This window comes from Elaeis guineensis, chromosome 5 (genome assembly GCF_000442705.2).
Source record: "Elaeis guineensis isolate ETL-2024a chromosome 5, EG11, whole genome shotgun sequence".
NCBI lineage: Eukaryota > Viridiplantae > Streptophyta > Magnoliopsida > Arecales > Arecaceae > Elaeis > Elaeis guineensis.
The window spans coordinates 119593975-119605768 of NC_025997.2; the positions used below are offsets into that span (position 1 = coordinate 119593975).

Consider the following 11794-nt stretch of genomic DNA (forward strand, 5'->3'; position numbering starts at 1 on the left):
GAAGAGTAATGTCGTAGTTAATATAGTGAAAGCAGTTATTGAAAAGTCAACCCTTGTTTACAAGATGAAAATTTTGGATGGGAGAGCAGCTCTTCGTTCTTTCCCGAGTGAATCGTAGCCGAGGCAACGACAACAATGTAGAGCGTTATTAGTTTGTAATTCACTAAAAAAAAAACTTTAGACTTGGTTGTATAATTTGTGAATAAGTTGTAAAATTGGTGAAACATTGATTATTTTTTTTTAATTAACTCGGTTTTGCCAAGAATAGTTCACAGAATCAATCATTAGCTGAGGGAAAAATCAAAATAATTTAATTTTTAATTATTTAGAGAATATTTTTACGATTTTTTTTTTTTTACAAGGCCATCTGTATTCGTCGCTCCATCATTTGTGATCACCAGATCAGGCTAATCAAAGGGACAACCCTCTAACTTTCTAAGTCCCTTTGATACTTTGGATGTTTAGTTTTGTGCCGTTGCAAATCAAAGTTATTCCTCCCAAGTTTACAACACAAGGAAAAATTGTTATCCCAGAGTTAGCGTTTCAGAGGTGAGATGATTATATCGCAGAAAGCAAGGAATTAGCCTCCTTATCTTATTTAAAAATCAACAACAAGAAGAAATCTTTGTTAAAAATATTGAAACTCTTTTCCATCATAGCTGCATAGGACTTATAGTATAGATTATTTTTATATTTACTCCAATAAACTCGAAACTTTACTTCCAAGAGTATACGCTAGTAAATTATTGCTGCATTGAAGTATCAAACAGGAGCTGAAATTGTAATGTCCAAAAAAATATATATAGAGAGAGTTATTAATTATTTTCTCTCTCTTTTGCACTTAGTTATGGTAGATTGGAAGAATAGCAATTCAGGTCTATCTAAATAATTCAAGCAAAACACTAATGGGGGATGAAGTGAATCAATGGCTCAGTATTCATAATCACATTTCACATCCCAAATTAATCTTCATTTTATGAACCTATTTGAAATCAATGAAACAGAGGAGCTGGAGAAACAACAAACCACCAGTTCCAGAAAAGAGATCTCTCCATATATAAGATCGAACGGTACTCTACATTATATCAAACTGGTGCCAACTTTATGATCTCAACCAACAATACAGAAAAAAAAAAACAAGAAATAAAACAATCAAACAGGATTTCCCCAAGATTTACAGTGACCAAGTGTTTAACAGGAAAAAAAATTATGCAGGGACACATCAGCCATTATGACGACTAGCTGCTGACAACCTGCTCCAAAAATAAAATAAAATAAAACAACCAGGATGACTAGAAGGCAATGTCTTTCGCTAAGAGATCTGTCGTGTCTTGGAGCTGCCTCATTCGGCAACATTTTCTTGCATATCCTCTTCAGATTTCCAAACAACATCCTTGAGGCTGTTGGAGAGATTCTTATAAAACTGCAGATGTGGAAGGAATTGCAATCAGCCGAACTGCTTAAAAAAATTATGCTTAAGAATTTTCTGAAAGTAATTTTATATTAAAGACAAGTAAATGTTACAACTCGTATTTACTGCTTCCAACCAGAAAACTAGGAGCTCAAATGGACGTGGGCGGGGAATATGTGGAGATCGAAGGCTCCCCAAAGTATATGCAGTCTCACAGGTTAGAGTGCAGGACATTGGAACGGGTTGAAAATACTATCAAACAATCCCTATTTCTAGGCCTTTAGCTCATGACCGATGATTGTGGGATAATACCATAGCGTGCATGGCAGCCTACGATCCTTTGCTATATATTACATCAAATGCCATATGATGTCTGCTGCGTCACTTTTCTCAAGCTAGGCAGTTAGTGCAAGTGCCAACAAGAGAGAGTGCATGATATAAGAGTTCACTTCATGTTTAGTAAATCACAATGTTATCCAGGTCACATAACCAACCATCAATATTTGATAGTTTAAAATCAAGCATTTTCTTTCAATTGTTTGATGCAGCAGCATACATGATGGTTCCTCTAATACAAGATGTACTTATAATTTACTTGTATATATTTCAAAGCGTTGGACCCTTGGAAACAAACATTACACTAATTTGGCAGCCATGCAATGAATGGGCTAATTCAAGAAAAGAAAAGTCAAGTTAGGGTTTGCAGATCACTAATTTTAAGTTATAAACAAATCTCTTCATATGTGTTTGAATTTATCAAGTAAAAGACAAACAACAAAGCGGGCGCCAGATTATTAGCATCAGTTCATGTGTTATTCAGACATTAGCTAGCTCAAAAGTCTGTATTTCTAAGCAGCAACGTTGTAACACTGTGGGAAAACATAAACACGAGAAAAGGGATAATAAAAATATTAAAGGTCGACAAATCAAAACTCAGTCACTAAGTTTAAGAGAATGGCATGAATCATGATCTGCTTAAAGGTGTCTATCCATAACCAGACAGCAGCACTGACATCTTGCAAATCAGTGCTCTCTAGAACTTTTAGCATGTAAAATCAATCAAACATGGGTGAACTTGATACAAGAAGCATGCTAATCATGCTGTCAAACTGATGATCTAGGATGGAACAATCCAGTTCTTTCAGCTCCTTAGGAGATTCAATCAAATGACTGGATATTTTTCGTAGAAGTACAAATGTCTATAATCCTCCTGTTCACCCAGTCAACTACAATAAATCATCTTAGTTGGTCATATTTTACGAAAGTACCTTGTGGAATTCTAGAGTGTCTCCTTTAGCTTTCCGTACTTCAACCATATGAAGACAGGGAGCTACTTGAAATACCTGAAATTCATAATACAAGTCTCATAGCAGAAAAAAACAACTTACCAGATCTCATCAATTAAATGAAATATGAATTCAATGATACCTCGGTAGCAACATTGAGATTCCCCTTTCTTCCGGCTTTCACGTTTTGCAGCCTCATCTGAAAATAGAAGAGTTATTTCATGGAAAAAATGAGAGATAAATCCATAATGTTGCCTCTAGGTCCTCAACCAAGAAGGTTGCCACAGACCATTTAAAATGTTTATAAGAGTGGTCTAGAATTCAACTCCACAATTCTGCATGACCGACCTTGTAATTTTTCTTGTGAACATCAAAGCCCAGTGGTTTTGCAGCTTCTTCGATCTTCCTGACGATTTCATTGGCTGGACATTTTGATGTAAATCTGGTTTCTCTCTTGAATTCCTGTCACAGGTGAGTGGATAATTTAGGATCCTAAAGTATAACCATGATGACCAGCAAAACTAATCCCACTTACAGTAGTAATCTGAACCATTCCATATAGGAAAGAGATACAATATAAGCATATTAGAGGAAACTTTGCATGTGGATCAAAGTTAAATAAGAATGTTCATAAGTTAAATCACTTGAAACTAATAATATCATATTTTGCATCATCAGATAATTCCAAGAAAAATGGAACTGCATTATTTTATCCCTTGCCTAAACATAGAAATGACAGACAAAAAGTATACAGTACTTCAACCTGTTCTATGTCAAACAAATTTCCAAGATTTAGCCCCTTTGACATTGAAATCAGCTCAAATGCATTCATAGCTGTTGGCTGGTCTTCCCTCTCCTCTGTTACATGGTGTTCCTGAAATAAAGGTTATCACATGTAGTAAATATCATTTGCAATATAATCACCACAAGAGATGCTTCTGCCAACTGCAGAAAGATCTTTTACTATAATTGCCACTAAAGCTCATCTGCAACTCACTTCTGAGTCCTTGAAAACAGCATCCACATCATCCAGATTCGTATCATATTTCTCCTCAAAGACTGGTGGCTTATAGCCTTTCTTGAACCATTCATCCTCCAATATTTCAGGGATAGTTATTCGCTGCCATCAGACACAAAAGTCAAGGTCAACCAAGATGTAATAAAGAAAGGTACATCTAACAAATTTTGCTCCTAGACATTTCAAAGACAATTCTCTCCCAGTATATCACTAAAATGAGCTGCCCTTTTTTCTTCTTTCTTGCCTTCTTTTATTTTTCTGTGCGCCAATCTCAGATGCAACATCATATTTAATAAGAAACAAATTCAAAATAGTCAAACCAGCTCCCGTTGTTCTATCTATTATTTGATATTGATTGTGATTCTTATCAATTATATATTAGAAATATCATCTTACACTAGTTTATGAATTGAATCACAAAATACCCCTACTCCATTAAAGGTTATCTAAAATAAATACTTTCTGAATTTCATTCAGAAAAGTAACTTACTGTCATGGGGTTTGGATCGAGGATTCTTGTCAACAGTCTCATGGCACCAAAAGAAAGCCAAGATGGGCATGTAAATTCAGCAGCCGAAATCTGCATGTCAAAAGCATTTCTTAAAAAAGGATGAGAATGTAAGAGTATATGGAACCCTAAATCCTAAATATAGTAATAATGCTCACTTTCTTATACAAGGTCATAAGATTAGAATCCTCAAAAGGCAAATACCCTGCTAGCAATACGAAAAGAATGACTCCACATGACCATAAGTCTGCAGTTGCCCCATCATAGCCTCTGTCATTGAGGACCTAAACAGATGGAAATAAATTGTACTTGACATGATTTTAAAAAGAAAAGAAGATATATTTGCCCATGTTATAATCATAAAACTGCAATTTGAACCTCTGGAGCAACATAGTTTGGAGTTCCGCAAGTAGTGTGAAGCAAGCCATCATCCTGAAGGAAACAATATTTACAGTTGAAACTTGATTAAGTTCCGAGAAGTAATGATTAATTAGAAGGTAATGATATGCAGACTTTCTAATTTGTAAAAGGCAAAAAAAAAAAAAAATCAATCAGAGTTCTAGCATCCTGTTTATGATGGAGTGAGGAATTCCACAATTTTGTTATTACTGCTTAAGACCACCAAAAATTAGCTACTAGCTCTTGCAACTAGTAAACCTGAAACTTAATATAGATTTATTAAGTACTCGGATATCAGTTATATTATAATTCTAAAAGTACAGGAACATAAATAAAGGAAATGTTAGGACCTCTTAAGGACTTCTGCTCAGTTGAAATTGTATTCATGACTTTATGGTAGGTGCTTTAGTTGGGTCAGTAACAGTTTCGAGTTCCTTTATTTTAAGAAACAATAAACCCATAACAACATTGTCCATGGTAATTCCTCAAAAAAATATAAACATAGTCCATGATAATCTTTGTGGAAAGGAGCATTATTTGCAGGAAACAGAAATTTCTTTTGCCATTATATAAAGTTTTGTTCAATAAATGCAGGATGGTTGTCTTCAAATGACATTTGTACTTCATGTTGGATAGAGAGATAAAAAATGTTAAACCTTGGTCCAATGAAATTGTTCGTTGGTCCAAGCTGAATTTCTTACATACAAAAATTAATAGATACTGCACAAAAAAGTTTTGCTAGGTTTGTCAAAAAAATGCAATATTTTCACCTTGAATCAGGAAGCTTTTGAAATTGTTCATTGCAATACAAACTCATAGAAACCAAAGATTCAAGTCCCAGCAGGACGTCCCGTGGGATACCGGGACAGAGTACCATCCCATGTATCGGGACAGGGCCGTCCCGCTAGCGTTCCAGCATCACAATCGGGATGTCTTGGGATATCCTCTATCCCAAGTGTCGGGATAGGATGGAACGGCGGCGCATCCCATTTCATAAAAAAAATCAGGACGGCCCCATCCTACGGGATTTAAAACCTTGATAGAAACATTGATCAAGAAGCTATAAATAAGTATTACTATCAAGAACCAATTCCAGAACAAGAACTTTGAGCGTGTATAATTACCCTGACTTGTTGTGATAATGCACTCAATCCAAAATCAGAAACTTTGAGGTTCCCACATGCATCAAGTAGTAAATTTTCTGGCTGCACAAACATGTTGGAGGATATCAAGATTTAATTTTCACCATAAAGGTCTGATGAACTTAAAAGAAGCAGGATGTTTAAGGCATCTAAGAATCGAGTAGTTTACCTTTAAGTCACGGTGGTACACCCCCCTGCTATGGCAATAATCCACAGCATTAATTAGTTGTTGAAAATACCTTCGTGCTTCATCCTCCCTCATTCGCCCATGGTTAACCTTCAAATTTGAAATTTTAAGCATTATCAACACTGGAGCTAATAGCAGGAAACATGTCACGATGCACAGTAAGAAAGTTCTACATAAGCATGAAGGCTTTGTTTACATTTCTGTCAGCATGCTAGGACATATTACAACTTCTGAATCAACAAATTCACCCCATTTCAATCAAACAAAAAAATTGTATGCAGTAAAGTTTCCCACTTACAATTTTGTCAAAAAGCTCTCCCCCTGTAATATATTCAAGTACGAGGAATATTTTTGTTTTGCTTCCCATAACCTGAACAAAGAAATAAAACTATTGATGAAAACAAAAAAGAGAGATGGAACACAGATATGAACAGAAACCTGTCTTAGTTCTACCATATTCTTTGAGTTTAGAGTTCTAGGTTGTACTTGTCATCAGCTAAAGAATATGCATGATTAACAAGGCCTCCATTACCATGTAGAGTTTATATATGATAGGCGATAGCACCAAAATCAGATCTACATGAATGGATGCACGCATAAAATCTGAATAAGCAATATGCTGGATCACCACAGACTGGAAATAACCCACCTTCCTAGTGGCTAGATGGCTCTAAACCTACTATAAGATTGACCTTTTCAGAGAAAGAACTGTTTCTGGAGCAGTAATCCTCTTTCCATATTCATTCTTTAAATAAACAGCTAATACAGTCAAGAAGAACTTTAAGCTGCCGTTCTGAATTCTGAGCCTCATTGACTTGGAATTGTTGCCTTTCAGCATGAAATAGTAGAATTAGTACACTATATTATGTCAATCATCTTCCAATATAGTAGGTTTAGTGTAATTTAAAGCTGGGGTGCTTGACATGCTGGACAACAACCATTGGAGCGATAATGATGACAAAAATGCATATTTGTTAGAAATGTATATTGTTTGTTGAGGAAGTGTGGTGGATTTTTAATGGGCTGATGAGGACATTTCGTTTTAATTAACGCACTCCCTTGGACCTATCTCATTCTAGAAATAATGTGTATGCATATGCACATATGACTCAAACTTCTTCTGTTATATGTAATATCGAATGCTGGCATATCCACATGAAGGACTCGCACTTGATACACTTAAATAGTTTTTTCCCTTCTCCCTTTTGTTGCATTAATCATAACCTATTTGCTTCACTCATGCAATGATGTGAGACTGCCAAACTTTAGGTGATCCAAGAGGATCATTGCATTCGATGTGGACCACTTTGACCATTATGAAGAGAATCGGATGGAGTCCAGGAGCAAGATCCACTACATGCAGAAGCTGAAATGCATGCCAAACTTCCAAAAGCCCTAATCCAATTTTCTTTCTTTCTTTCTTTCTTTTTGAAATTGGATAACTTTTCAAGCTATATGACATGCCACTATCCCATTAGATTGTGGCGCATTAAGCACTTAGGGCCAAATTCCATCATCTAGACCTTGAAATAGGCCAATCATAGCAAAAACTTCAAAAGATTTTGACTGTGCATGTCTCCATTCCCAGAAGAATTAGATGAAGTGGCTGAAAACAAAATCAATGTAACAGTCGAGATATGCCTCCTTCAGAATTTTAGCTTTTTTTTTCATGATAATTTCCATTAGTCATGTCTATTATGGGAAAACTATAATCTCTTTTAACTAGAAAAGGAATTCAACTCAAATTGTACAAGGACAGATTTCATAAGCATAATAGAGGCTTTGCAACTAAGCTTTATGATTAATTAACGAAAGAAAAGGAGAACTAAACCCTACCTTCATCAATTTTTTTTATTTTCTATATTTTTTAAAGATTAGAATTGAGCGGGTTGAAGAAGTTTCTTCCTTCTCCTAATTGGATCATTAGGCACCAAAAGACCACCATGGATACCAAAGATTTTGAAGATTACCTCATATATCCGAACAACATTAGGATGCTTTATTAACTTCATGGTGGCAATTTCTCGTTTAATCTGCAAGTATTTAAAAAATTATCCCTTAGTAATGAGAAGGCTTGAGAAATAAGAAAAGAAATACATGTTTTCAAATCAAATAACCATTAAAATAATATTTCTAAATATAAGGCAAGACAGTCACATAAGACAAAAGAGATTATAACAAGCCATGAAGAAATTACTATTTGCTTTAGGTAACATTACACCAGGACTCTTTTGAAGTCATTGTTAACATGAAAACTTGTATCCAAGTTTCGTTGTCTCGGTACCGACCCTGTACTAGTACCATCTTTTACAGCATTGGTACGGCACCGGTACAGTATGGTATATTCCATATCAGGCGATATGGGGCGGTATGGCAAACATTGCTTGTAACAACTAAGGATATTATTCCATCACATATGTTCTTATAAACATTAGCATGCAAAAATATTTCAAAAAATAGGAGAAAGCAAGAGAAAAGCTTAAGGAGAATATAATGAGTGGATAGAAAGAAAGATGACTGTTGGACTTGGATGATTCAATTTAAGGAAAATATTGGTTATCAAGTCAAAAATATTCCATTGATAGACAAAGTAACAATATTGCGGCACATCATAAGCATTAAATATCTACTCTTGTAATAATGCTACATCAAGTGCAAACCTAATTTTCCCATAAACTTAAACATCCATTATTTACAGCATTAAGCTAACATGTTCTTTTCTTTTCTATATCTCATTTTCTTATTCTTATTTTACATTGCAGGGGAGTGGCGTGTGCATGTGAGTGAGGAAGAGTAATTGAGTGTACTTATAGCAGGAACATCTAGATTCACTACATCATGCAAGTTTATAATCAACATGTGCCATCTAGGCAACTTAATAGCATTTAGTGTCCCTCAACACATAAGAAATTCTCTATTAGGATTAACTAAATTGACATAGAATGCACTCAACATATGCATGTAAGAAACTAGGCAAAAACAACATAGACACAAAGCTTAAATGCAGTGCCAACCATGTTGCAAGAATCACCTGCTCAACCAATTTGTGCTTGAGAACCTTTTCCTTATCAAGAATCTTGATGGCAGCAGGTTCCCCTGTTTCGGAGTTCCTTGCAAACCTAACCTTTGCAAATGTCCCTTCCCCAATTGTCCGCCCAAGTTCATACTTCCCCACACGACGCTTCACTTTGCCTGCACTCATTTTCTGTCTTGTATCTCTGATGTGTTCTCCAGTGAAATCAGTAAGTGATCTCGAAATTTGTCTTTTCAAGTTTAATCGGATACCTGATCTTTTAAGCAAGAGCCACACTCAGGCCACAAGAATATGAAAAGATATGATATTTACAAGGGAAATTCCAGATCAAGTCCGAAGAGTTTTTTTTTTTTCCTTGAAATCCAATCTTAGGCTAGCATAACTAGATCAAGTCAATGATTATGAATTAAACGTGTAACAAAGATCAAAGGAGTCATCTTGCACCAGAGATGCAAATATATGAGGAAAAATTTCCATGCAGAAGTGAAATGCCAACTAAAGACGGGGCGAAGAAAAGGAAATGCCTGTGGACATGACAACTCAACAAAATTAAATTTATTAAATTAAGGCCTGTGTGATCTGGATCAAGGAAACACCTTTATTATGATAATGAACAAATGGCAAGTGCAGGTAGTATGAGAAACATCTAAAATTTCCTAGATGCATGCACAAACAACCATGCAAATAAACTGCTAATTAAACTGAAATATGGCTATACAAAATGTTAAACTTACATATACTGATTTTATTTTATATCCAGGAACCCGTTACAGATTTTTTTTGGGAACTCAAAAGGTTTTCCATTATCATTTTGATAAAATGAGAATTTTAGATGCCAGTAAGCAACATCATTGGGGTTTAAATTCTTGAAGCAAATGAAGTCCAACACATTACAATATATTTTTTTCTTTAAAAGAAAAAATTCATGTCTTAAACAACATAACATTGACAACAAAATTGAATTACAAACCACATTGCAAACACAAAAAATAAGAAGAGAAATCAACACAGCACATGCAGAGAACTAAGCTTGTAACTGGCACCCGAGACCTTAAAAAGAAGCTCATGATCTCAGACACACAAATATAAAGATCAAAAACCTCCATATAAGAATTTTTAAGCATTCATATCACCAAACAAACAAAGGAAAATCTAAGTAACTAGACCTATAGAATGTTCCTAGATGACAAAGACCATGGACCTGAACTATCAAAAAAGAAAAGAAAAAAAAAAGGGACCAAATACTTGAATAAAGTATTCCGAGATAGAGGATCAAAACATAATTCAAGAAAGCAGTGAGAACCTTGCATTTCCAAATCCACCAATCACCTCATCATAGAAACTACCTCCAAAGTAAACTATATATAAAGAAAAACCAGGACTTTGAGTTAATCACAAACCATAATCCTTTTAAAAGAGGCATGATATGACATCTAAATTAAGCTAAAAGCAAGGAATAGAAAATCCACTGGCAGTAACCAAATTAAATAAATAAAAGAAGAAGAAGAAGAAGCAGGAGGAAGACCATTACATAGAAGGATTCAAAGTTTCAGACACATACTAAACAGCCAAATTAAAGAGAGAAGCCTACAACTTGCAATACACCAACTGCAACTTGCTGCAAGCTCCTAGAAGCTTCCAAAGTCAAAGAGAACAACTTGTGATTATAAAAAATAAAAAATAGAAAAAACAGAATAACTCCATCCATCTATATATTATAATAGCAGAAGTCGATGACGATAGAGGGTCAGATTCTCAATCACAGTAATCAAATTCAAAGAAAAAGCCAATAAAAAAGGGGGAAAAAACCAACTCAATCCAGACAAAACTATTTAAATCTAAGGAGAAGGTTGTGGTTTACATTACAACAAGCACAAAAGGATAGACTAATGGTCTCTTTAGCACGAAAGGACCATAAAAATAGCAGTTAAGTAATCAAATCTTGTAACACAGAAGAAACAGAAAAATTTCAAACCTTGCAGCCATAATTGACACCCAAAACACTATTTCCCTTTCTTGATGTACAAATTTCCAAATATTCAAGTCCCACTTGAAAATCCCTCTAGCAACATAATCCAATGCTCATAAACAAGAAAAAAATCAAGTTATGTTTCAGAAAAAAGAATCAAGTAAACCAATATCCAATATATGAATAAAGGAGGCAGAGAGAGAGAGAGAGAGATCAAGAACCCACCCTTGGAAACCAAACCAGAAGAAGTGATCACAAACTGCTCGGAATTCACTTGAAAAGAAGAAAAACAGAGGGAAATTTACAATTTGGTGGCTCCAGGACAACACAACCGACTGATGTTTTCTTCCAACTTTTGGCTCTTGGGAGCTGGAGGGGACCAAAACACTAAAACTTCTTTTTTTTTTTTTTTTTGATGAATACCAAGACAGTAAAGCTAAGAGAAGGAAAAGAAGCAGAACATGGGACTGTAAAAATGATGAGGACAGGGACTACATGTGAGGCAAAGATCGTGCGGTGGCCACAAGTAGTTATAGAGGCAGAGGGGAAGAAGAGAAGGCTTTGGTGATCCAACTCCATGCAGCTGTTCCTCGAGGCCCCACAGCCCCCAAAGCTCCACCTCTGCCTCTGCTTGGATAGTGACAAAATGCCTACCCACTCTCCTCTCCTTATCTTCTTTCTAATTTTTACATAGATTTTTACTTAGATTTGGTTTGTAGAGCAACTCACCCTCGAAATAAGTTTCTAAGCTCTTTCACAGGAGATTCTTGAAAAGAACTCACAGTAACTTGGTCATTACAAATTTACAATATTACATCTTACCATTTTTTTTTTTTTTTT

The 11794-nt window shown here is 35.2% G+C and overlaps 1 protein-coding gene across 4 annotated transcripts; it reads right to left on the reverse strand.

The window, feature by feature from the left end:
• Window positions 1-1032: 1032 nt before the first annotated feature.
• LOC105045507 (CBL-interacting protein kinase 32) lies at window positions 1033-11418 on the reverse strand. Of its 4 annotated transcripts, none has more exons than XM_010923814.3 (15): window positions 11180-11418; window positions 8983-9236; window positions 7922-7984; window positions 6250-6321; window positions 5934-6041; window positions 5747-5827; window positions 4602-4655; window positions 4382-4507; window positions 4206-4295; window positions 3695-3817; window positions 3461-3571; window positions 3046-3159; window positions 2840-2896; window positions 2680-2754; window positions 1033-1423 (listed from the first exon to the last, which is right to left on the reverse strand). In XM_010923814.3, exons 2-15 carry the CDS (start codon window positions 9151-9153, stop codon window positions 1343-1345), a joined length of 1326 nt encoding a protein of 441 aa, XP_010922116.1. In that variant the 5' UTR covers window positions 9154-9236; window positions 11180-11418; the 3' UTR covers window positions 1033-1342. The 4 variants fall into 4 exon arrangements, with proteins under 4 accessions (XP_010922116.1, XP_010922115.2, XP_010922118.1 ...); XM_010923813.3 differs by having other exon boundaries at window positions 8983-9241; window positions 11180-11345; XM_010923816.4 differs by lacking the exon at window positions 11180-11418 and adding an exon at window positions 10961-11053.
• Between the last annotated feature and the right edge of the window lie 376 nt (window positions 11419-11794).

What these genes read in the sequence shown, in the direction of transcription:
- LOC105045507 (XM_010923811.4), bottom strand. An exon ending in TCGATCCAAACCCCATGACA is followed by an intron (nt 3,818 to 4,205) that starts GTAAGTTACTTT and finishes GTCTGATGGCAG; the next exon opens with CGAATAACTATCCCTGAAAT. An exon ending in TTCACAAGAAAAATTACAAG is followed by an intron (nt 2,897 to 3,045) that starts GTCGGTCATGCA and finishes TTCTATTTTCAG; the next exon opens with ATGAGGCTGCAAAACGTGAA.